This window comes from Trachurus trachurus (assembly GCF_905171665.1).
Source record: "Trachurus trachurus genome assembly, chromosome: 21".
In the NCBI taxonomy this organism is placed as follows: Eukaryota; Metazoa; Chordata; class Actinopteri; order Carangiformes; family Carangidae; genus Trachurus; species Trachurus trachurus.
The window spans coordinates 28,298,364-28,323,719 of NC_139899.1; the positions used below are offsets into that span (position 1 = coordinate 28,298,364).

The following is a 25,356-nucleotide window of genomic DNA, read 5'->3' on the forward strand; positions in this document are numbered from 1 at the left end:
TTAAAAGTAACGTTCCCAACACTGCTAGGTGGTATAGGGTATTGTTGCACTTATGGAGAGTGTACATTTAAGGCTAATTGAGAGGAAGCAGATTATTTATATCATGTATTAATTTATGGAGAAGGGGTGGGAGTGAATAAGTTTTACTTTTACTCACTGCTTTTCGAGTATGAAACGTATTTATCTGTTTTGCATATTTTGTTTGCATATTGTTTGAATATTGTCTGCCATGTTTTTACGGCACATCCTTTGTTTATTTTATACTTTTGTGTTACATACTTGCATATTCCAAATAAACACACTTCATTTATTTATTCATTCACTCAAAAACGAAACCCATGACAAATCTAATGTTGGCAGTCGGCAGGCCAGCCAATGATTAAATATTTGACAGTTACAGCTCTGATACTGTTGATTCCTGTTTTTTTTTATCATTCATTATCAATGAGGCATGTAGTGCAGCCTCTGTGATCCACAGTAGTCTTTCCCCTCTTTCTGTATTCAAGTGTCATTTTTGTTCCAGGTGTGGTCCAGGTGTTATGAACAGCTATGAGGTCATCCGTCAGATCGGGGAGGGTGCATTTGGTAAAGCTTTCCTGGTCCGAGAGAAAGGTGGAGGAGGTGGAGACAGACAGCATGTGGTCAAACAGATCAACCTCAGGAAGGTGATGGAGAAAGAATGATGGACAGTTTCTCTCCAACACACATATTCAGGTTTTAGTTTGTTTTATTTTAGATTCATTTATTATTTTCGTGAATGTGTTTTTTTGTTCCTGCTCAGATGTCAGCGAAGGAAAAGGAGTCGTCAAAGAAAGAGGTGACGCTGCTGTCGAAGATGAAACACCCGAACATCGTCTCCTTCACCGCCTCGTTTCAAGGTGAGCACACACACACACACACACACATACACACACACAGTCATGTCCTGTTGTCAGCAGCTACACACTGGCTCCCTGTGAGTCTGTGCAGAGGGAGGCAGCCTGTACATAGTGATGGAGTACTGTGATGGCGGAGACCTGATGAAGAAGATCAACCTGCAGAGAGGAGTCCCCTTCACCGAGGAGCAGGTAAACACACACACACACACACACACACACACACACACACACACACACACACACCATTTAGTTTGGTTTTGTTAAGTTTTTTCTTCTATATTTTTACTTTTTATTGGTTTCTTGAGTTGACAAATACACACCAAACATTCATACACAAAAACAACAACACAGACAAACCTCCATGTGCAACCAGCGTACTCTCCACACGTCCATGAACTGCAACATATAAAATAGTTTGTGAGTTTTGATATGGTGATATATTATGTGAGCTCCAATTATACTATACAGTTGATTTGTTTTTTAAAGGAATAGTTCACGAAAAAATGAAATTCAGTCATTATTGACTCACCCTCATGCCGATGAATACTCCGGAGTAGTTTTTCATTCCTCAAAGTGCATCTGGAGACCCGGGAGGTTCGTAGTCCAACGAAATCCTAATAGCGCCTGACACAAAAACCATTTAATATTCCTCCACACTGCTCGTCCACTGCAATCCAAGTGTCCTGAAGGGAGATAGTCCAGAGTTTACTGGAAACAACGTAATTTAGGACATTTTTACAGCCTAAACAGTCCTGGATTGAATTTGCCTGGGGCGCACTCTCGCACACACGTGAATGCGAGAGCACAATACAGGACCAGACGAGCAGTGGAGTGTGGAGGAATATTAAATGGTTTTTGTGTAGTTTTATGGACGTTTTTGTATCAGGCCCTATTGACTCTCATATAAAGTTTTTGTTGTACTACAAACCAGCCTCCCGGGTCTCCAGATGCACGTTGAGGAATAAAAAAAACTACTCTGGAGTATTCATTAGCATGAGGGTGAGTCAACAATGACTGAATTTAATTTTTTGGTGAACTATTCCTTTTATTGAAAATGAGTTCAACTGTGAGTGTGTGTGTGTGTGTGTTCCTCAGATCGTCTCCTGGTTCGTTCAGATCTGTCTGGGCCTCAAACACATCCACGACAGGAAGGTTCTCCACAGAGACATCAAGGCTCAGGTGACTGTCCCACCTCACTGCAACACACACACACACACACACACACACACACACACACACACACACACACACACTTTATACTTAACACACTTCCTGGTTCCTCTTTACTCTCACTGAGATCAGCAGCTTCACTTGTAAACAGCAGCTATCGGTTATTTTCATTAACTATTACGTAATCTGTTGATTGATGTTGTATTGTAAATATAGACTGAGGTTGTAATAATGAAGAATGTCCATCACAGAGTCTGAGGCGACGTCTTCAAACCAAAATACTAAAGTCAGTTTACAATGAAATGAAACAAAAGGACGGGGAATCTTCACGTTTGAGAGGCTGGAAATAGAGAATGTTTGGATGTTTTTCTTAAATTACTTAAATTATCGATTAATCAGTAGATTTCCTGATGAACATAAAGGCAGCTGTTGGATACAAAGTGAAACCAGAGCTTTTTTTTTTAATTATTACACTAATATCCAGGTGTAGACGGATTGTTATGTGATTTCACTCCATATGAGTTGATAAGAATGATGAATTATCTCATCTAATGTTGTTTATTTAGTGTTATTCCTCTTTTTCATGGCCTGTAATGAGCCCATGAGACCTGAACTGTTGTAGCAAAGATTTCAAAGGTTACTTTCTTTATACCCTCAGGTACATTTTGTTTGCAGTGAATCACATTTATGACATTAATAGACAAACAGCACAGTACATGCAACAGGACATAAAGTGACAACAGTGCTTGGGGATAAGAGATTAAAATGAATCAAATAAGACCAAGTAAAACTCAATAAAACCAAATAAAAACCAACAGCTCTCAAGGTTTTTCTGTAGAGTAATATCAGAGATTAGAGCTCTGGGGCTGATGGGAGATGTAGTTTATTTTATGTTTTCATATTAGAGATACAAAGTCCAACAACAATATCAAAGTGTGTGGTGTGTGAACTTGAACACGATGAACAACATTATCCACGGAGCCCGAGGTCACCGTGAGTAGCGAAGCAGTGTGTTATCTTTACAGAGTCGAGGGGATTTTTTACATCAGAACTGTCCTCAGGTCAGCTTTGTTGTGAACAAAGGCCTCGCTGTGAGCCAACTCCCAGAATAACTCCACTGACCACAGTCTCTGTTCGCAGCCATCACCGCCTTTTCATCAATCATATCTGTTTTCACACACACACACACACACACACACACACACACACACACACACACACACACACACACACACACATACACACACATAAAGGAACACATGATACATGCCCAGTCACTGTTGTCCTGGTCGAACACAGACGTGCTTTCATTCCCGCTCCAGAATATCTTCCTAACCAACGGAGGGATGAAAGCGAAGCTGGGCGACTTTGGAATCGCAAGAATGTTGAATAAGTAAGTCAGTGTCATCTTCACACACACATACACACACACACACACACACACACACACACACACACACACACACACACACACACACACACACACACACACACACACACACACACACACACACACACACACACACACACACACACACACACAGTGACAGTGCAGCTGTTTATCACTGGGCACTCTGTAACACATGGACGAGCTCCAAACAAGTCATTATCATTCCACAAACTGTCGACCGGGACATGTAAACACACATGGTCCTGGATATAACGGTCGGCCTGTTTCAGCCGCAACCAGGAAACTGAGCAAATACCACAGAGCACACGCTTTTATTTTTAGCAATTTTACACTAGATAAAATAAGATAAGACTTTTTTTATTTATCATGAGATAAGAACAGGGGACAAAGACGTCAGGAAACCCCTTGTCTCACAGTTTTAGTTTTATTTACTGAAAGTTGAGGTATTTTATTTTTTTCTGATGCCAGCTGTGAAAAAAATTAGAAGCAAAGAAATAAATAAACGCCGACCACTGTTAAACACAGCTGTGAGGGTTGTGGGTCGGGGCTTTTATTCTGAAGGAGAAGGTGGGTTAGAGGGTTAGGTTACTTTATCCACATTGTTTTCAGTTTGTCCTTCCTGTTGTCATGGACACATTAATATAATATCTTAACAAGACCTTGACTCAGCTCAAGGAGGATCTAATTATGTTTTGGAGCCTAAAGGTCAAGCGTCACGGTTACAGTAGCTTCACAAAAGGCTTTTTTTTAAACCAGAACTTATGACAAAACTTCACACAAATGGTTCATGTTTAATATTATGACATATGGATAAACATATGGACATAACCTGGAATTTTTTCTTTTTCTTTCTTTTCTTTATTCTTTCTTTAGATTTTTTTTTTTTTAAGAAAAGATGTCCCAAAATACAAACAAGACCAATATTCAATTCAATAAACATTGTATGCTTGAAAAGGAGCAGGAGGAAGCCAAGTTTATCTGATTTAATCAACCTCTGATCACGGTTGTATCCACAGACTCTGACCTGAAGCAGTTACTGTATATGCTGAGCAACATTTGACAAGTTTAGGTGCAATATCTAGGTCATCCAGTTTAAATTTATTTTATTTAATGCATTTTAATCATAATCTTCTCATAATTTCATTAATTCTATATATGAGCTTCTGATGAATGTAAACTCAGAGGAAACATAAAGGTTGTTCCTCATCAGTGCATTGCATTAAAAACAGGTTGAAAAAAAAATTGCAATGAGTTAAAATCTAAAAGCACGTGTCTCTTGTGTGTGTGAACTGTGCAGCACCATGGAGTTGGCCAGGACGTGTGTCGGGACGCCGTACTACCTCTCCCCGGAGATCTGTGAGAATCGACCGTACAACAACAAGACGTACGTACGATCATCGCAACAAACAACACAACTTTCTTCTTCTTTGGTGACTGTCACTTGTTTGTCTTCCCTGAGATTTCTTTTTTTAGAGATAATTTTCATGTTTTAGTACAAAGACAGGTAAAACAAAAGACAAAGGTCAAAGGTCCAGGGGTGATACCAACACATCATGAACAGTCTCGCTCATCGGCCAAATAAAAACGCCATTTCTACCATCGTTTTTCACCCAGATATTTTTGGAGTCAGGTTGAGTAAGTCATTTGCTCTAAGACTTGCAATGTCTTCTTAATGCATCTTTAACAGTTAAAGGGGTAGTTCAACATTTTGGCAAATTGGCCCATTGCCATAATCGCTATAGTCATAGCAGTAGGTTTGTTACCTTTAATTGTCGGTGCAAGCTATTTTTAGAACGGCGGAGCAGAGCCGTGAGCTGCTCAGAGCTACGCTACGGAGGCTCATGGGATTTCTTGGTTTCCCTCATCAGACTCATCAAATACACAATCCAACAACTCCACAACGCTCTGGTGGACAAGTTGTGACCTGCACATTCACCACGCTATGAGATAATAACACAACGTTACCAGACAGAGTTGTTTTAGAGGGAAATTCATGCAAAACCGTTGCGTTGCCTTCAGGGACAGTTTTTCAGCAAGCAGTCTCTGTACAGCATTTCCCTCTAAAACAACTCAGTCTGGTAACGTTGTGTTATTATCTCATAGCGTGGTGAATGTGCAGGTCACAACTTGTCCACCAGAGCGTTTTGGAGTTGTTGGATTGTGTATTTGATGGGTTTGATGAGGGAAACCAAGAAATCCCATGAGCCTCCGTAGCGTAGCTCTGAGCAGCTTGCGGCTCTGCTCCGCCGTTCTATAAATAGCTTGCACCGACAATTAAAGGTAACAAACCTACTGCTATGACTATAGCGATTATGGCAATGGGCCAATTTGCCAAAATGTTGAATTATCCCTTTAACTGTTTAGTCAGTTTACTCTATAAACTCTTATTAAACCGTTCAAACCTCAGCGTACCAGCAGCAGCAGCAGCAGCTCTGACATCACCAGGTGTCTGATGGTCCTCCACTCCTCCTCTTCTTCTTCTAGTGTCATAAAGCCGTCCTGTGTGGGATGATGTCACTGTTGGTTTTATTAGCGCCGCTGTCGTCCCGTCAGCTTATCACATTTAAAAAGGCATCTCACCCTCTCATCAGCAGCAGTACATGATCCTCACAGCTGACCGTCATGTGTGTGTGTGTGTGTGTGTGTGTGTGTGTGTGTGTGTGTGTGTGTGTGTGTGATACCTCTGTCCACTCATGTGCTGGTCGTGTTTCACTGACACATGTAGTTTATTAGTTTGACACCACTTTGATTAGTGGTGTGTAGCAGCTGTGTCTCTCACTTGCAGCACATGGAGACAGTGAATCTCTCTCCAGCTGGTGATGTCAGTTCTTCACTGGTATGTCGGTTATGTTGTCGCTGCTGTGTGATGCGCCGCTACGTCTAGAAGATCAGAGATCATTGATTTCAGAGCTGCACTGATGAAATATTTCTTTTTTGGTTTCAATTTCATCACAAACAGCAAAAAAACAAAAAAAACAACCAACCTGAGCTCGTACTGTAAATCTCTGAGTCACGGTGTTGTCAGCTGCTGGATTTTATTTTACGACTTCGGCTGCGTGAAGCAAGAGCGGCGACTCCCTCTCCTCTCACAGATGATGATTTATACGGTGGCCCTGAGGGGTCAAAATACTGCAGCTTATGAAAAAAGAAAAAAACACATGTAAAGACACAAACACGCTGCACGTGAGCTGTAAAAAACACAATATGATCAATAACATGTGAATCATGTGATATTGACGTTCCCTCATTTTATTGTGACCGGTCCCTCGCTTTATTGTGACCGGCCCCTCGCTTTATTGTGACCGGTCCTTCGCTTTATTGTGACCGGTCCCTCACTTTATTGTGACCGGTCCCTCGCTTAACTCATTGAGTGCCGCGCTCCTTTCCAAAGTTTTAGTCAAGTGTACCGGCAATTTAGACCATTTTTGACTTTTTATAGTGTATTCTATATTATTGCCACCAACACATACTGTAGCTCAATTGAAAGGTTTAACTTTATGCTTGCTTGTGCTTATGCAAATGACCACAAACCGTTTGTTTCTACGTGCCTCCGTTCCTGAGAAAAGTCAAGCTAAACATGGCTGGGTTTCACCAAAATCCCTCCTTTTTTTCTAGAAAAGGAGATAGAGCGTCTTTTATGAAAGGTGCGCTGTTTGTGCCTGTCGCTCTTCTGACACTCGCATTTCTGGATCAAAGGGCTCGTATAAGATAAATATATACAACAGTTGTTGTTCTATTCACAAAACCACCAGCGGGGGCGGGGGGGGGGCCACTAAACAACAATAACACAGACGCACCGTGCCGTGTCACAGCCTCTAGCCGCGGAACGTGAGGGTCTGTCAGCCACAGCGCCTCGGGAAGACCGGTCCCGCCGGTGGTCGCGGTCCGTCTGTGGTTCGGGTCGGTGATACCGGTCTGCTTTGGTCCAGAGACCATCAGATTTTACCGCGGGAGGACTTTGGGGAGGACACGGTGTTGCTCCAGATGAAGACCGGGCGGACTGTCGGCTGAGAGCTTCCTGGTTCAGCTCCGAGCTGCTGCAGCCTCGCGGGTGAGAGCGGAGCAGCTGCCCCCAAATTTACATATAATGTGTATTAAAGTGTCTATTTTCATAATTTAAAAAAAAAGCAAAAAACGAAAAATCTCGTTTTTGGCACTCAACGCATGGGAACGAAAAACGAGAAATTACGTGGTTGGCACTCAATGAGTTAAATGTGTCCCCTGACTGGTCCCTCGCTTTATTGTGACCGGTCCCTCACTTTATTGTGTCCCCTGACTGGTCCCTCGCTTTATTGTGACCGGTCCCTCACTTTATTGTGTCCCCTGACTGGTCCTTTACTTTATTGTGACCGGTCCCTCACTTTATTGTGTCCCCAGAAACACTTTGCATGTTGCATTGGGAGGTTTTTGCAGCTCATGTGTTAAATTGATGAAGTTGTTTTCTCGTCTTGTAGCACGTTTGTGTGTTTTTATGTGTTTTCTTCAGTCGACCTCTCAGCTCTCGACCCTGACCTCAGATCAGATCTCTGTGATAAAAACACCAGCGTTCATTTCTTCATCACAAACACATGAAGAGACGAACACACATCTGTGACAGGAAACTCCTCGCTCTCATTATCATTCCCCAACTCCTCTCTCTCTCTCTCTCTCTCTCTCTCTCTCTTCTCTTCTCCTCCTCCATGTTGTTGTCGTACAGCTGAGGTCACGCTGGCTTCCTCTTTCCCACACTCACAATAGACACGTTGTATTTCTACACACTGACTCTATAACCTGCACTCAGGCCTCGCCACACCTGAACCTAAACCTACGGCGCAAACCTTAAACCAAGTCAAGAAGAGACAAAAATATCCTCAATCTGAAAGTCTGAAACTTTAATATGTTCTCACAAAGACACACACACACACACATGCAAATATTTGTAACCCTGCCAAACACAGAAATACCAGACCAGTCATAATATTCCCCCAGAAACGACTCTGGTCCTCGTTACGTCTTTGTTCCTGCTGGTGTTTTCTGCCTGTGGCCGGGGGGGACGGACGAGGGCGTCCTGTTTCACGATGTCACGTTACACAAGATGTTTAATGTTGACTTCATAGATCCACTCCCCGAGTCTGTCCTCCATCACAACAAAACCCCAGAGTCTGTGTCTGTGTGTGTGTGTGTGTGTGTGCAGTTGTTCTGGTTCACATTAATGTCAGATCGCATTTAAAGTCCTTCCTCATGATGCAAACGTGTGTGTGTGTGTGTGTGTCCTGTCTGCAGGGATATCTGGTCTCTGGGATGTGTCCTTTACGAGCTCTGCACCCTGAGGCATCCAGTGAGTGAGCTGCAGCCGCACCCAGAGCATCAGCAGCTGCTTCACACACACACACACACACACACACGCACACACACACACACACACACACACACATATACACACATACACACACATATACACACATCTGGAAACAGTGCTAACACCGAGCTAAAGGCTAATGCTTTGTGCTAAAAGGGAGATTCACACAAATGTGAAATGCAGCAGCAACGTTTAGAAAAGTCACAGGTTTATGAACCTCATTCTCTGGAAACCATGACGGTCTCATGGAGATCCATCCCATAATAGTTCAAATGTTCAGTCAAGACCAAAAGACTCATCATTATCTAATATGATATATCAGCCAGATGTTTTCCTTTTGTTTAATCACATCATTTCCTGTCGTCGTCTGGAACAGATAAACAATCGGATCAGAGAAAACAAACTACGACACGTTCAAAAATGTGTTTGCTGATAGAAAATAATCAATCAATAATCAACCATGACAACAGTTGCTAGGTGACTGATTATCTGTGTGTTTGTGTGTGTTTGTGTTCACCTGCAGTTTGAGGGCAACAGTCTGAGGCAGCTGGTGGGGCAGATCTGCAGGGGGCGCTACAGCCCGCTGCCCCGACGCTACTCCTACGACCTCCGGCTGCTGCTCACACAGCTGTTCAAGGTCAGACAGCTGCAGCACCGCAACATCTGTTCAACATCTGGACTTTAACCTGTCGACTCTAACCTGAACATCTCCACCTCACTCTGAGCAGGTGGATCCAGTTCTTTACTCTTCTGTTTTCTTTTCTTTTTACTTTTCTTTTCCTCTCTTTTCTTTTTTACTTTCCTTTATTTTTTACTATTCTTTTTCTGTCATTTCTTTTCTTTTTTCTTTTCCTTTGTTTTATGTTATTTACTTTTCTTTCTTTTCTTTTTTACTTTCCTTTATTTTTTACTTTTCTTATTCTGTCCTTTCTTTTCATTTTTCTTTTCCTTTATTTATTTTTTTACTTTTCTTTCTTTTTCTTTTTTACTTTCCTTTATTATTTTTTTATTTTCTTCTATTTTCACTTTTATTTTTTACTTTCCTTTGCTCACTTTAATTTTTTTTCTCTCATTCTCTTTTTACTTTTCTTTCTTTAAAAAAAACTTTTTCTTTTCTTTTCTACTTTAATACAACATTCAAAGCCATGGTTTTTGTCAAGAATAATTTTAATATTTCTTTACAGATTTTACATTTGAACACAAAACTTTTGACTCAACCCACAAATCAGTTTTTATCTCACTGTCTTCAGTTTCAGAGAAACATTTTTCAAATCTTTAATTTCCATAATTGATCATCCATCCATTCATTCATCCTTTGTCTACACCACTTATCTGCACAGGGTCACTGTGGGACTGGAGTTAGTCCCAGCCTATATACACACTCATATTCATGACGACGGGTCAATCAGGAGTCTTCAGTTTACATTGTGTGTGGGAGGAAGATTCAAACTCCACACAAAATATTTCACAAAAAATTCAGGATAGGAGAAATGTCCAAAAACCGAACTGAACTCCTCATCATGAATCATCCATGTGACCCCGAGGTTAAAGCAGCTCTGATGGGATCAATCATCAGTCACAGTGAGAACTCGGTGCATTAACGACATGATGCTGATCTCAGATTTTAAACACAGGACGTTTTCTTGTTTCTATCTTTTACTTTACGTTGTTTTGGCACCGGGACATTTCAGTTTCCCCTCGTTTCTCCACAATGTGTGTTTGTGTGAACAGACTGTGTTGTAACAGGCCGATGGTGTGTTGCTGTTTTACATCAGAAAGGTTTATTCCACTCAAATTGCTCCACGACTGTGAGACAAGACGGAAACCGTGACAGAAAACTTATTGCAGCGTTTTTTCCTGAGAAGTTGCTGGTTGATTCAGAGTTTACCAGAGAAGTCTCTGTTACAGTTAGAGTCGGCGTTGGTCAACACTGAACTTACTTCTTCAAAACTCCTAACACAGTCTGCATTTACCAACATGCGTTGAAGCAAAAAACTTCACACATGTCTCAAAACAGGCTCAACACTCGCAACAGGTCTCATGAGGAAGCCATCACTCTCACTGTTAACACACACACAAAGACACATAGAATCATTAGGCTACATAAAATACATTTTTTTCAGATATTCAGATTTTCAGAATTGAATCATTGCATATTGTAAGAATGAATCAGCAACGCAGCATTTTGCTTCATTTACATCAGTGGTTCCCAACCTGGGGGACGGGACCCCCCAGGGGGTAGGCTAAGCATTTAATTCATATATGTGACAAAATTAACTAAATTCAAGGGCCACAATAAACATTTATTTGTGTATTTAAATAGATAAACAAATAAGTTATAGGCCTATATCAATAGATGATTGAATATCAACAGTTTTAGAACATTAAATACATAATATACAGCAGGGCAATATCAGTCACAACAAATACTACTGATAATAGTATTTTTGGTTACAGAAGTTAATACATTTATAATTGATCAAAAAGCTAAGCTAGCAGCAAAAAAAAGAATAAAACTGCTGATCTTCCTATAAAGTTTCACCAAAATTTACAATGGTAAAAATATGGGTCCCTTAAGAAAAAGGTTGGGAACCACTGATTTACATGAATTGTGTATCATGATTTACAGTTATTAAAAAAACAAAAACATTTTACTGGAAATAAAGAAAAAAGCAGAATCACAAACTTACAAAGAGGACACACACTTTGACTCACTCCCTTCAGCATCTGGCCACATGTTTCTTCATCTGAAAACCAGGTAGTGACAGCAGCAGAGTGGTGAAACACCACATTATCACACAATAACAAAAAGCGAGGGACCAGTCTGGGAATTTTTTTTATTTCCTTCTATTTTCTCTCTTTTCGTTTTTACTTTAATTTTCTCTTTTCTTTTCTTCTCTTTTTTCTTTCTTTTTTAAATTAAAAAAACAACAACTTTTCTTTTCTCCTTTACACTTTACAACATACAAAGAGGACACACACTTTCACTCACACTCTTCAGCGTCTGGCCACATGTTTCTTCATCTGAAAACCAGGTAGTGACTGCAGCAGTGTGGTGAAACTCTCACAACAACAACAACAAATGTTGTGTTCTTTGACCTTTGACCTCTCCCTACCTTATAGGGTCCAATAAGACCAATGATGACAAACCATCACGACAGAGAGCGACTCAGTGTCATGTTTGCTCCTCTCTCACCTAGGACGTCTTGCTGTTTTTCATTTTTTATATTTTTCATAACATTTTTATTTCCACATTTCATTTTATTGTCAATATTCTATATTATATCTAATATATCTAATATTTCTGTAGATTTCAGTGTGACTGCAACAGAAATCCTCATCGTTCTGTTCTGTAAAACTTCAATGTTTTGCAGTAACTGAGGAAAGAGTTCATGTGTCGTGGCGCCTGTGGTCACAGTTTGCTCCACATTGACCTCTGACTGTGTGTGAAGAGTTGTGACGATCTGACTTCAGTTTTGACCAACACTAGTGGTCAGCAATTGAAAAAAAAAACCCCAAAAAAACCTGTTCTCACCTGCTCAGACTGGAGAAGATTTTAAAAAGGAAAGTGCAAATGCTGAATGAGAGGAAACAGTGTGTGTGTGTGTGTGTGTGTGTGTGTGTGTGTGTGTGTGTGTGTGTGTGTGTGTGTGTGGTCAGGATGTGATGGTGGACGGAGCAGCAGGAAGGAAGCTGCTATTGTCTCAGAGAAGACGCTCAGGACGTCGACCTGAGACAAACAGATTAAAAACCTTCATGACGACTCACTTTTAACCCCCGAGTCACTTCACCTCCGTCCCTCAGGCTCAGACCGTGACAGGTGAAACATGTCAGAGTCTCTGGAACCGGGCGGCAGATGTTCAAAATGACAACATCTGGTTTAAAAATGATCAGATAATGATCTTCTATGTCGGTGACTTTCACTTTCACTTTTCACTCTGACGCTGAACCTTCTTCCTCAGGTCAACCCCAGAGACCGTCCGTCCATCACCTCCGTCCTCCTGCGTCCCTTCCTGGAGAAGAACATCAGCAAACATCTGGATCCTCAGGTAATGAAAATGGTTGAATCAGTGGGAAAAAGTGGGAAAATGAAACTCAGACACTGTTTTGATTAGATTAGATGTACTTTCTTCATCCCACAACGGGGAAATTTAGTTGTTACATCAGCCAAGTTAAGAAAGAAAGTAAGAACAAAAAAAAACAAATCAACCTTCAACCAGGCAATGTGCAAAACAAGTGATGTGCGGATCGATACTGAAATATCGATACTTCCGATACCAGTTCTGTGTGCTCAAAAATCGATTCTCAAATGAAAATATAGATACTTTTTAGGGATGTCCCGATCCGATATTGATATCGGATTTATGTCCGATATCAGCCAAAAAAACGAATATCGGATTATATCGGACTGCATCTAAAATCTCCGATATAAACGCTCCGATAAAAGCAGTCCATTATTCCGCTCCAGCACTTCTGTCCCATATGAATAGGTGACTCTGGTTCACACTCCAACACAGTAGGTGGCGTAATGCACCTTAATGTTGGTGCGCCGCCTGCCAGAGAAGAAGAGCGGCCGGCTCCAGCATGCAGAGATCACATGATCACAACAACAACAGCGTGTGTGCGATTAGCCCATGTAATAAACGGTAAATGCGCTATATTGCTCTAAATGTAGGTGAAATTAACCACCGACGGGGTCGGTGGTTAGATTCTTCTGGAGGAAGACTATCTGGTCCACATGTTGTGCCGTGTTAAAAGAGCTAAAGCCAGAATTAAATTAACGATGCTAATTTCTGTTAGCCCGTCTATGGCGTTTTACATTATACGTTAGCATTAAGCTAGCGGGCTTTATGCTTAGTTGTGACACTGGCTGTGTGTTTTGAACGTTGTTTCAAACTATGTGGGTTTGATTGAACATCTTTGATGCTTAAATATTGCTGCTTAATATATTGCTTTACTCCTCTTTTTATTTTATACATGCCATTTTTACTGTAGGGCAGGCTATAATCTTCAATTTGGAGTGACAAATAAAACCTTGAAGCAAGAAGATTTTGCCTTTTGTTTGACATTGATGTACATACAGTCATTCAATAACAGTTGTAAATAAGGTTTATTTTTTAATATTTTACAGTTCAAAAGTAAGCTCACTACTGTCTGTCCCATAGAAGAACATGACAGCAGCAGCCTGTCAGTCAGCAACAGGAGGACTCAACTTTGTATTAGAATTTGAAAAATATAAATAATCGTTTTTTTTCACCAGCCCTAATATCGGATCAATATCGGTATCGGGCCGATATTGAAGGCTGCAATATCGGTATCGTATCGGAAGTGAAAAAGTGGTATCGGGACATCCCTAATACTTTTGATACTTTATACTTGTGGTAATGTATATCATTAACAGGAGCATTGTGGAAAGTAACAAAACTATTGAGACCTTGTCTAAATGACATGCAGTTTTTAGGAACTACTTTTTCTTCCGCCTGGGTAAGTGCGTAGCCTAATGCGTAACCCGCTGCTCACTCAACAGTCAGTCTGTCTCAGTCTGTGTAGAGGCCACTACCTCAATATACTTCAGAGTTTAAAATAAATAGATATGTTACTCTGATGTCTTGTATCCTTAGGAAGCTATGACTTGAAATACACTACTTTTTTTTATTTAGATTTACCAGGCACATTAGGTGTATTTGCACAAAGTATCGGTATCGGATCGATACCAGCCTGAATTTTAGGGGTGGGAGAAAAAATCGATTCACATAGATATCGCGATATCTTTTTTGACGATTTTTAAATCGATTTTATTTTTCAAAAATCGATTTTTTTTTTTTTGAAAAAAAAATTTTTTTTTGAATTTTTTTTTTTTTTTTTAAATATTGTGCAATGTGTATTTGTTAGCCTCTTTTACATACAGAGAGTACAGGCTTTGAAAAGGGTTTAAGTTCACTTTATAATGGAGTATGTTAATTTATAGGCTCCTACAGTATTTGTGTGCAGATAAATGTTAAAAATGCGACTAAAAATCGAGAGAATCGGCAATATCGTAGAATCGCAATTTAAATCGAATCGCCATCCAAAAAATCGTAGAAGAATCGAATCGGGAGAAAAGCATATCGTCCCAGCCCTACTGAATTTTACTCAGTATCGGATCGGAAAGCAAATTTGTGGTATCGAACATCACAGGATATAAGGATATAAGGTGGCCTGATACAAAACTATTGATAGGTAAAGTGGCTATGGTGTAAAAATATTGCAACGTAAGTGACAATGATATAAATATAAGTATAAATAATACTGCAGGTGTGCATGACATGAGAATATTGCGATGTAAAGTGACCATTGATATAAAAAATATTGCAAAGTGAGTGACAATGATATAAATATAGATATGAATATAAATATACTAATACAGCCAGGTATGCATGTGTGTGTTTGTGTGTGTGCAGGTGATGCAGGAGGAGTTCAGCCGCACGGTGCCGAGAGGAAACAGAGCAGCAGCTTCACGAGCAGCTAAAACCAGAGCAGGAGCGGCAAACACACCAGGTTAAACCACACACACACACACACACACACACACACACACACACACACACACACACACACACACACACACACATAAACACACTCACACACACCTGCATACAGTAAGTTTATTATCAGCAGTCTGATCGACAAATCCTCCCACATGAAGGTTGTAGTTTTTATCGCCCCTATGTGACTGGTTTTGCTTTTATATTATGAGTCTGTGTGTGTATGTGTGTGTGTGTGTGTGTGTGTGTGTGTCGTCACGGTGATCTGAAGACGCCTCCAGTAGCAGGAACCACCACAGAGGAGGTTTTCAGTAACGCGTCGTCTGTGGAAACACGTTGTCACGGTGCCACTGTCTCAACCTGCAGCACGACAACAACAACTACACAACCGTTGTGTGTTTGAGCTCAAAGTGAAGTGTGTAGGTGTGTGTGTGTGTGTGTGTGTGTAGGTGTGTGTGTGTGTCAGGGTGGGAACGGCAGCACGGTGGTACCAGTGTTAGAGGAAGTGGTCTGTGGTGCTGCTGAGCTCTGGTGTTTGTTAGAGAAACACAGATGTGTGAGTGTGTGAAAGGTTGAGCTGGTTCAGTGTGTCGCTGATAAACCAGATTCACCTCAATTGATCCAAATAATCAGTCTTGTATAAGTATCTCAAAGTAAAAGTACAAATATTTGACCTGAAACAAGTCTTTAATTATCAGTATCAGATATATCTGTAGGTCTGAGGTGTTGGTGGTAAAAGTAAAAATAAAAAGTGAGCACAGGGTTCCTACGCAAGTTTGGAACTATTGTATGGAAATACATTTATCTTAAAGCCCCAGTATGTAACTTATTTGGCTTTTTATTAGCAAAAATCAAATCTGTCTTTCATAAATATGTACAGTATTTCACTGAAGTGGAATCACAGCCGCATACAAATGAAAGCTTTCTGGTACCTTGAATGAGTTGTTACAAGTCGTTACAAATACATAAGTGGGCGACGCACCGAACCGAGGCGGCCATGTTGCATCGCCATTTTTTACGTTGAGTGGCAGCGTGACCGTAGGTAACCACGGAAACTCAGCGGAGCTGTGGGCTCGGCCTGTTAAAACTGTCACCACTGTGTAGTGTGAGGAAGGACGGAGGCACTGGTGTTGCATTCAGGTGCAGTCAGGCAGACGGCCGTCGGCAAACCACCCGGATGTCATTTTACTTCACGAGAGAAAGGCGGTAAAACAATACGACATCACCATGACAACATATTGTCAGGCCTGTATTGTTTTGCCTCGTGCTGGCGGACCACTTGTTTACATAGACGCGTGTTTATCCTGTTACATGCAGCGTCTGTTGTCTGTCTGACATCTGCCTGATTTCACGTGAATGCAACATCAAGAATACGTTCCGATATGCAACCGCACCGCTAGATGGGGGATATTCCTACACATTATACCTTTAATATTTATCTGGGTTTTGTCTTACCTGAAGTTATTTGGGTTAATTATTCTGTATGCGCTATTTGCTACAATCTCCTGGAAATTATTGGGTGACATAATGGCATACAAATTCAAAATAATGAAAACAAACGATTAATTGCATAACTTTTTTTTTTACATGATACACATCTAAATACTCAAATGTCACAAATTATTTGAATGTTTTTACAGAAAAGTCTGGAATAGTTTTGATTTGTTGTTGCTCCTCATAGTGGGGCATCATATTCAAGAGTTTCCACATCTGATTAAACATCAAATTCAACGGCTTTCTCAGGAGGTTTCAGGAATAATTCCCTCAAATCCCTCAAAAATGTGTGTTATTAAAAACATTTCTCCCACATACAGCCACGGGTGTGTAACGTTACGCCAACAAAGACCTCAAATCTTCTCAAAGTTTAATTTAATTTTGGAGTTTTAAGAGAAACAAAGAAGCTTCAGAGAAACGTGTCAGAGTGAGTCAAAGTGAAAGTGAAATAGTGAACGCACACACACACACACACACACACACACACACACACACACACACACACACACACACACACACACACACACACACACACACACACACACAGCGGGTAGAGGAGGGGTCAGTCTGAAGAGCCGCTTCTCTGTAACTGTGGTGAATGCGGATTCTGGCGCCACCTACAGGTCATTTAGTTTGACTGTTGTTCAGGTGGTTGCTCTCTCTCTCTGTCTCTCTGTTGATCGTTATCCCGTCACGTCCTTTCGCTGTGTTTTGGAGACATCAGACGTCTGTTTCAAGTCTTTGTCTGGTTTTAAGCAGCTGCACCACGGTGACCTCATGCACACAGCAGATTATACTGAATTTATGTTTAGTTAGTTGTTAGTTGTCTATAAAAACTAAAATGATCTGATTGAAACTTTGCGACACTAAAAACAACAGGAACAAACTGGACGGAGAAGTGGTGCCACCTCTGGGTGAAAACTGTGTCTGGTTAAAGGTTTTAAATAATTAGATGAAAGTTGCACAACATAGAAACAGTTGGAAAACAAGACAGTTCATATGATCAACATTCAGTGAGCATTTCCCAGTAGTGCAGGAATGTATCAGTCTGTAGATTTAATGAAAAGTATTGATTTCTAAGTTAAAGGTATTTTTTTTTACAAGATATTTCTGTTGTTGTGATTTATGCAGAGAAATAATAAGACAAAACAAATTAAACAATGATGAGACTTGTAAAAACATCAGATAATTAAAGCAGATATCAGTGGAATGTTTTTGTTAATATAAGTCCTAAATAGTCCTATTTTCCGTCAGCAATCACTTACATGAAGTATTTCAGCCTAAACACGAGTCTCTCCGTCACTCTGCTCTGCTGTAACCCGAGGAGAAAATTTTCCTTGTGGGATACAAGTGTTATCCAATGAGGAGAGAGAACGGCATGAAGGGCTGTGTGTGCAGCCAAGGGATGCGCGTGAATGTGGTGACGTAGCACGAGGACCAATTGATGCCTGACAAGGGCGGGGGCTGCTAACTCATGGTGCGTTCAAAGAAACTCGTACTTTGTATTTTCCTTCCTGTGAAGTCATACCAGTTCGATCTGGTACGAGTTCACGGGTCGGAAGTTACGAGTGGCCGTTATAGGGAACTTTCACAGACAACAGGATGGTAAAAACACGAGCTACGGGTTACCTGGAACGCTACCAAGTCGTAGTTGTGACTTGAAGCTGTAACTTACGGTTTCAAAAGCCTGCCTTGAACGCAGCATTAGCCGAAACGGCCGTGAAGCTGATATCTGCTTTAAGTTTTACAATTATTAGTGTTGAATATCTTATCATTATACTATGCAGTGTCGACATAAACAACTATAACTGTTTATTAATGTGTTAGTGACATTTCATTTCATTTCATTTCGATTTATTTCATTCATGGTATACATTCTCGCATGGTTGCACATATTTACATAATGTACACATTTTCACCATGAATGAAAGGGAGCAGGATGAGGAAAACTTATAGTATCTGCCCCTCTCTGTTGTTACAATTACATTGGCTTACACCAATATTATTCTCTGTTTCAAAATATTAAGAATGATCTGTCATCACTGCTGGAAGTGAAGTCACTTGTCCTCTTGTCCACTTGTCCACTTGTCCACTTGTCCACTTGTCCACTTGTCCACTTAACTTCCTGTTAATCTAACCTGCGGCTCTGCTGTCGTCCAGAGAAGACACACAGGTCCAGAGGAGCCGAGGGGCCCGGGGCCAAGAGACCGGCCCCGAAACCAGAGTGGAGAGTCCCACTCAGGCTCCACAGCCCCGCCCCCCACAGAGTAATAACAGATCAATAATATCATTGTTTTTACTCACACTGGAGTTTTATACGGTGTTATAGCAACTTTCAGTCCAGGTTCTGTTGTTATATTCTATGTTTATATACTTATACTTTACTTTATTCATTTATTTTATCTGTATAAGCACTTTGTAACTTTGTTGTTGTTATTCTTCTTATCGCTGCAGCCTGTTCATCACAGAGCAGGACGTCCAGCTGCAGACAGAGCCGTCGCCAGGCAACAGAACCAACGGTGAGTAAAAACATCTGGTCTGAACCGGACCGACTCAGCGTGACGTCTGAACACTTCACCATGTGACAACGTCATGTGCTGCAGGTCTCCGGTCCAGCAGCCGGTCAGTCACTACCTGCACTACCACGCCCAGCTGGACGCCTTGCAGAGGAGGAAGAGGGAGGACGGCCTTCATCCTCCTCCTCCTCCTCCTCCTCCTCCTGTGGAGCCGTATCAGCTGTGAGTGATCAATCATTATCAGTACTGGTCAATCTGTGGACTCTCGATTGATTGATTCAATATTTTGTGAAAGAAAAATCCTCCTCCTTAAAGGGATAGTTCAACATTTTGGCAAATTGGCCCATTGCCATAATCGCTATAGTCATAGCAGTAGGTTCGTTACCTTTAATTGTCGGTGCAAGCTGTTTTTAGAACGGTGGAGCAGAGCCGTGAGCTGCTCAGAGCTACGCTACGGAGGCTCATGGGATTTCTTGGTTTCCCTCATCAAACTCATCAAATACACAATCCAACAACTCCAAAACGCTGTCGTGGACAAGTTGTGAGCTGCACATTCACCACGCTATGAGATAATAACACAACGTTACCAGACAGAGTTGTTTTAGAGGGAAATTCATGCAAAACCGCTGATGCGCGTTGCCTTCAGGGACAGTTTTTCAGCAAGCAGTCTCTATATTTACCCTGCATTTACCTCAAAAACGGCTCCTTTTCGTAACGTTCCATTATTATCTCATAGCGTGGTGAATGTGCAGGTCACAACTTGTCCACGAAAGCATCCGCCGTTCTAAAAATAGCGAACGAACGAACCTACTGCTATGACTATAGCGATTATGGCAATGGGCCAATTTGCCAAAATGTTGAACTATCCCTTTAAAATGTTGTACTAAATTTCTGTTGATTTATTGATGAACCTCCTCTGTGTTGTGTCAGTGTGGCTGCAGCTCGTCATGAATACCTGCAGAGGAGGCAGGAGGCCAACCAGTACAAACTGAGAGCAGAGAAACAGCTGGTAGGATTACAACAGACCAGAACAGACCACAACAGACCAGAACAGACCACAACAGACCAGTACAGACCAGCATAGACCAGAACAGACCACAACAGACCAGAACAGACCAGAACAGACCAGTACATTTTCTATAAACACTACATAAACTCTGACCTCTGACCTCTGACCTCTGACTCAGGGTCTGCGGCCGTCTACGGCTGAACACCACCGGAGGCCTGGAGGTCTGGACCAGGACCAGGACCAGGACCAGGAGCAGCAACACACACCTCAGGACAGGAGGCCGGACGGACAACAGGTGAGACACAGACACTGCTTTTACGTTTTAATTTAAAGGGATACTTCACCCAAAATCGATAATTCACCAATCATCTACTCACCGTCACGCCAAGGAAGGATTTGGAGAACTTTCAGAGTCATCAAAACGCTTTAGGAGTTCCACTCCGTCGTAGTAGCTCCCAGTGGCTCTGTTGATGTTGGTGCACATCAATCCGAAAGTTCTCCAAACCCTTCCTTGGCATGACAGTGAGTAGATGATTGGTGAATTATCGATTTTGGGTGAAGTATCCCTTTATCACCCTTGGTGTGTGTGTGTGTGTGTGTAGGAGTACCTGCGTCAGCTGGACGTCATCAGGCTGCAGTATCAGCGGGACATGAGACAGATGAAACTCCGAGCTGAAACCGAGGTGACCTTTAACGGTGTAAATGTTCGAGAGAGAGAGACATTATAGATACAACTAACATCTGTTTGATCAATAATCAATATAATCAATAATACTCAGATTCAGCCTCAACAGAAACATGAGACGTTTGTGGTGGAGAAGCCGAGAGAGTCTGAGGCTGAGGAGCAGCAGGAGGTTTCACCTGCTCAGGTACACACACACACAACACACCGATAATCAATAATCAATAATCAATAATCATTCTCCAGAGATGATGAAGAGAGTGTTTTTGCTGCTGCAGGACGTGGACGTTGCTCTGAGGCGGATCAGAGACCGGACGAGACACGGAGACAAGGTGGGAAGACAACACACAACCGAACCGATCAGATCGATTGATTGTTGATCGTTTATTGGTTTTGTTTGTTTGTCGTTTCTGAAGAAGGGAATCATGTTCGAGATCCGGTTGGACGACGACGATGACGACGACGGGAGGAAGAAGGAGAGAGGAGGAGAAGAGGAGGAGGTAAATTTATTTCTATTCCACAGCTCCTCCTCCTCCTCCTCTTATTCTTCCTCTTCCTCCTCTTCTTTTTCACTCTCCTCCTTGTTTTTTTCTTCCTCCTCCTCTCACTTCTTCTTTTTCCTCCTCCACTTCTTCTTCCTCGTCCACCTCGTTCTTTTTCTTCCTCCTCCTCCTCTTCTTTCTCCTCCACTTCTTCTTCCTCTTCCTCCTTGTTTTTTTCTTCCTCCTCTTCTCCTCCTCTCACTTCTTCTCTTTCTTCCCCCTCATCTCCTTCCTCTTCCTCATCCTCCACTCCTTTATTTTTTCTTCTTCTTCCTCTTCCTCTTCTCCTTCTTCTTCTTTTTCTTCCTCCACCACTGCTTTTTTCTCCTCCTCCTCATCTTCTTCTTCCTCCTCCATATCTTTTCCTCCTCCTCTTTTTCTTCCTCCTCCTTCTCTTCTTCTTCTTCTCCACTCTCCTCCTTCTCGTCCTTGTTCGCCTCCTCTCACTCTCTCTCTCCGTCTCCTTTTTTTTTTTTTATTCAAAACTTTGTTTCACATTACAAAACAGTTTTTCAGAATAAAATGCAATCTATAAAGCACATCTATATTATATTATATGCCAGGGGGATTTTTTTACAAGTTTACAAAAAAATGTTCAAGTTTTCACATATATTGAAAAAGTCTTAAAGGGACAACGAGGAGTTTCTATTCGGTTATAAAAAAGTATCACGTTAATGTGGATGAATCTCCGCTACCCACACTTGTTAATGGGCCCATTTTCGATAAATATATTGTTTTGTCTCTGTCGTTATTTTGTTATTATTAGTGGTGGCGGAAATGCTGGTCGAGCCGACCAGCGTTTCCTTCGTTGCGAGTCATGAGAATAACGCAGCCGCATCGCCGTTTATGGTGGGAACTACGGTGGTATGTGAACCTCTTTGAACCTCTGACTTTAATTCTTGATGAATGAAAACATGAGTCTGTCTTGCGCCGGTCAAAGAATTTCACGGTGCGCGGAGGCTCATAAATGTAGTGTGAAAACGCTTCGCTTTTCCAAAACTCCTCGTTGTCCCTTTAATTGCTTTCTGGTTGCTTGTTCCGTCTGCTCCCGTCAGGACGTGGACCCTCTGAACCGGACCCTGAGCTTCCAGGAGGGGGAGGAGCTGCAGCTCCGGGATTGGTCGGAGCAGAGGAGGGGGTGGAGCCTCAGGACGCCTCAGACGCTGCTTGACGCCCTCGCCAACATGGACGTCAACCACAACAACCACAGCGCCGCCGCCGTCGAGCCTGAACAAGGTGCAGGTCCGTCGAGTAGCTGGTTATCGATCGACTCGATTAATTAATTGTGAACGATTAATGATCATGTTTTTCATTATTTAGTCTAAAGTTGTGCAGCTCTGAGCTCGTGTCCACAAGGCGCGGCTGTGTTTGTGTTTATGGTTATTGCAAATATGTATAAACAAAACAAAACAAGACAAGAAATGATAGTTTAATAAAAAACTATTTTAAAAAAATCATAATAAGAAACAACGAAAAGAAACCATCAAACTCTTGATAATTCGTTTAACAGTGAAGAAGAAAATAACTAGTTTAATCCCATCCACTCTCCAAAGATTATTGATTGAAGATAATCTCAGTTTTCTTGTCTCATATCCTTAACATATTAATACGTTTTTATAAAGAAGAGGAATCACAGTCTTAAAAGCACTGTTAGACTAACTGGATGGTTCAAATGTAATACAATTATTTTATTTATATAGTTTGATCCCTGATTATTGATTTTAGATTTTTTATTTTTTATTTTTCTCTTCTTGTCAGATCCTTTTACACAAGATTTGTTTTTTTCATCTCTCAGCTGTTTCATTTTTCTGTGAAACTCTTTTAACTGTGCTAAGAAAAGCGCTGTATAAGTGTTATAAATATTAAATATTATTATTATAAATAAATCTTATTATTATTCTGGTTTGTGTGTTCAGGTGAGGAAGCGTCCGGACGCAGACAGTGGACGGAGCGTCGCCCCGACACGCTGCTGGACGCTCTGGCTCAGGCCGAACTCACCTCATCCACTCTGGGCTCAGCCACTGAAGGTCCGAGACGTTCACTCACTCTGACTCTGACTCTGAATGTGGATGTTTTCACGTAGATTTGATGATGCTGAAGTTTGTCGTCTCTCAGATCTAGATCCAGAGCGAGACGGAGCAGAGGAGGAGGACAAACAGGTGAGGGAGGGGCAGAAGGAGCAGGAGGAGGAGGAGGAGGAGGAGGAGTCTGATGTAGAGATGGATGAAGAGCGTTTGGAGCCGAGGTCAGACGACGACGACACGTGAGTCGACGCATCTTGTTCACGTCACTCTGCAACTATTTGTTTCAAATGTTTTTATTGTGAAGCAGACAGTATATCAAATATACATCCATCTTGGTTTATGCAATGCTTCAGTATTTTGTAATATAAGTAACAAAGGTGTCCTACGAGTAAGTAAATAAATGAAAAACAATAGATGGGAGAAAAATCTGAAAAATATACAAAAATAAGTAAATAAATACATTTATTGAAATAAATGAATAATAATAACTCCCTCCCTGACCCACCCCGTCCCACCCACCCAGAACTACTCGGGTTGTCCTACATCCTGTTTCAAGAAAGAAATAATCGGTTGCCACATCCTTTTGAAGTCTTCCAACCTACCACCAAGAGAATAACGAATCCTTTCAAGGTGTAATGTATCAGTCAGTGCCGTTAACCATTCTTTGAAAGTAGGTGTCTCCGTTTTTTTCCAGTGGAGGAGGCCATAGGATAGAAGGCGGCGCTGCATATTCTGCAGGTTCCCAGTGCTCCCTGATGTCCCTAGTATAACCAAGAGAGGATCTGGTTGTAATGTAGTCTTGAAGACTTTTGAGAAAAATGAAAACACTGCTGTCCAGAAATGTTCTAGTTTGGGACATAGTGTGTAGCTATGAAGTAGATTTGCCTCCGCTTGGTTACATTTTTCACAGATGGGTGATATTTCTGGGAATATTATATGTAATTTTACTCTTGAGTAATGCAGCCTATGCACTCTGCAACTATTTATTGATTAAATCCATCTCATGTGGAAAAAAAAAACATCTGGAACCTGTATCTTCTGTTTAAATGTTGAACATCTGGACTCTGATCCCTGCAGGAACTTCGAGGAGTCGGAGGAGGACGAGCTGAGAGAGGCCGTGGCCGACTCCATGAAGAACCTGTTCGTCATGGAGGACGGCAGCTCGGACGAAGCAGGAAACGCAGAGGAGGACGGCGCGGAAGAGGTGCATGATGGGGCGCAGGACGGAGAGGACGGAGCTGCGACGAGCGCTCAGCAGATGAAACCAGGACCAGAGGAGGCAACAGGAGGAGGAGAGGGACAGAGGGACGAGTCCCAGACGGAGAGGGAGACAGCGCAGCAGACGAGCTGAGGCGGCGCTGCAGGAAGAAACTAAACACAAACACAAACAAAACCAACCACAAACTTCATCCTCAGTCGCTGCTGGGAGGAAAACAAACACTGTGAAGCTCAGAGACGATCAGTTTCAGCTCAGTCTGAAGAGTTTGTCTTCATGTCACCAGCTGTTTGTCTGTGGCTCAAACTCCGCTGACATTTATCAACAGTTTCATTCTTTAAACAGAAATATTCACTAAAACAGACGATCACTGTAGTTTTTCATCAAACAAAGAGGAGATGATGGATGAAACATTTAATTTGTGTTTGGGACGATTTCCAGCAGCAGAGTGAACCAGATTTTAATCAGGAGGAAGTTCAGATGTCAGAAAAATGTTTTAGTGAATTATTTTCATTTTACCTTTATTTAATCATTGAGGACAAACTCTCATGT

The 25,356-nt window shown here is 41.6% G+C and overlaps 1 protein-coding gene across 1 annotated transcript; it reads left to right on the top strand.

The window, feature by feature from the left end:
* Positions 1-539: 539 nt before the first annotated feature.
* LOC311004089 (serine/threonine-protein kinase Nek5) lies at positions 540-24,939 on the top strand (the record flags this gene model as incomplete). The annotated part of the gene is made up of 21 exons (XM_083996038.1): positions 540-665; positions 782-878; positions 970-1,067; positions 1,974-2,057; positions 3,371-3,441; positions 4,757-4,843; positions 8,722-8,776; positions 9,321-9,434; positions 12,760-12,846; positions 15,238-15,334; positions 18,976-19,082; positions 19,270-19,334; positions 19,419-19,553; positions 20,262-20,340; positions 20,519-20,635; positions 20,943-21,023; positions 21,301-21,354; positions 22,620-22,800; positions 23,481-23,591; positions 23,692-23,827; positions 24,666-24,939. 21 exons carry the CDS (start codon positions 540-542, stop codon positions 24,937-24,939), a joined length of 2,256 nt encoding a protein of 751 aa, XP_083852164.1.
* Between the last annotated feature and the right edge of the window lie 417 nt (positions 24,940-25,356).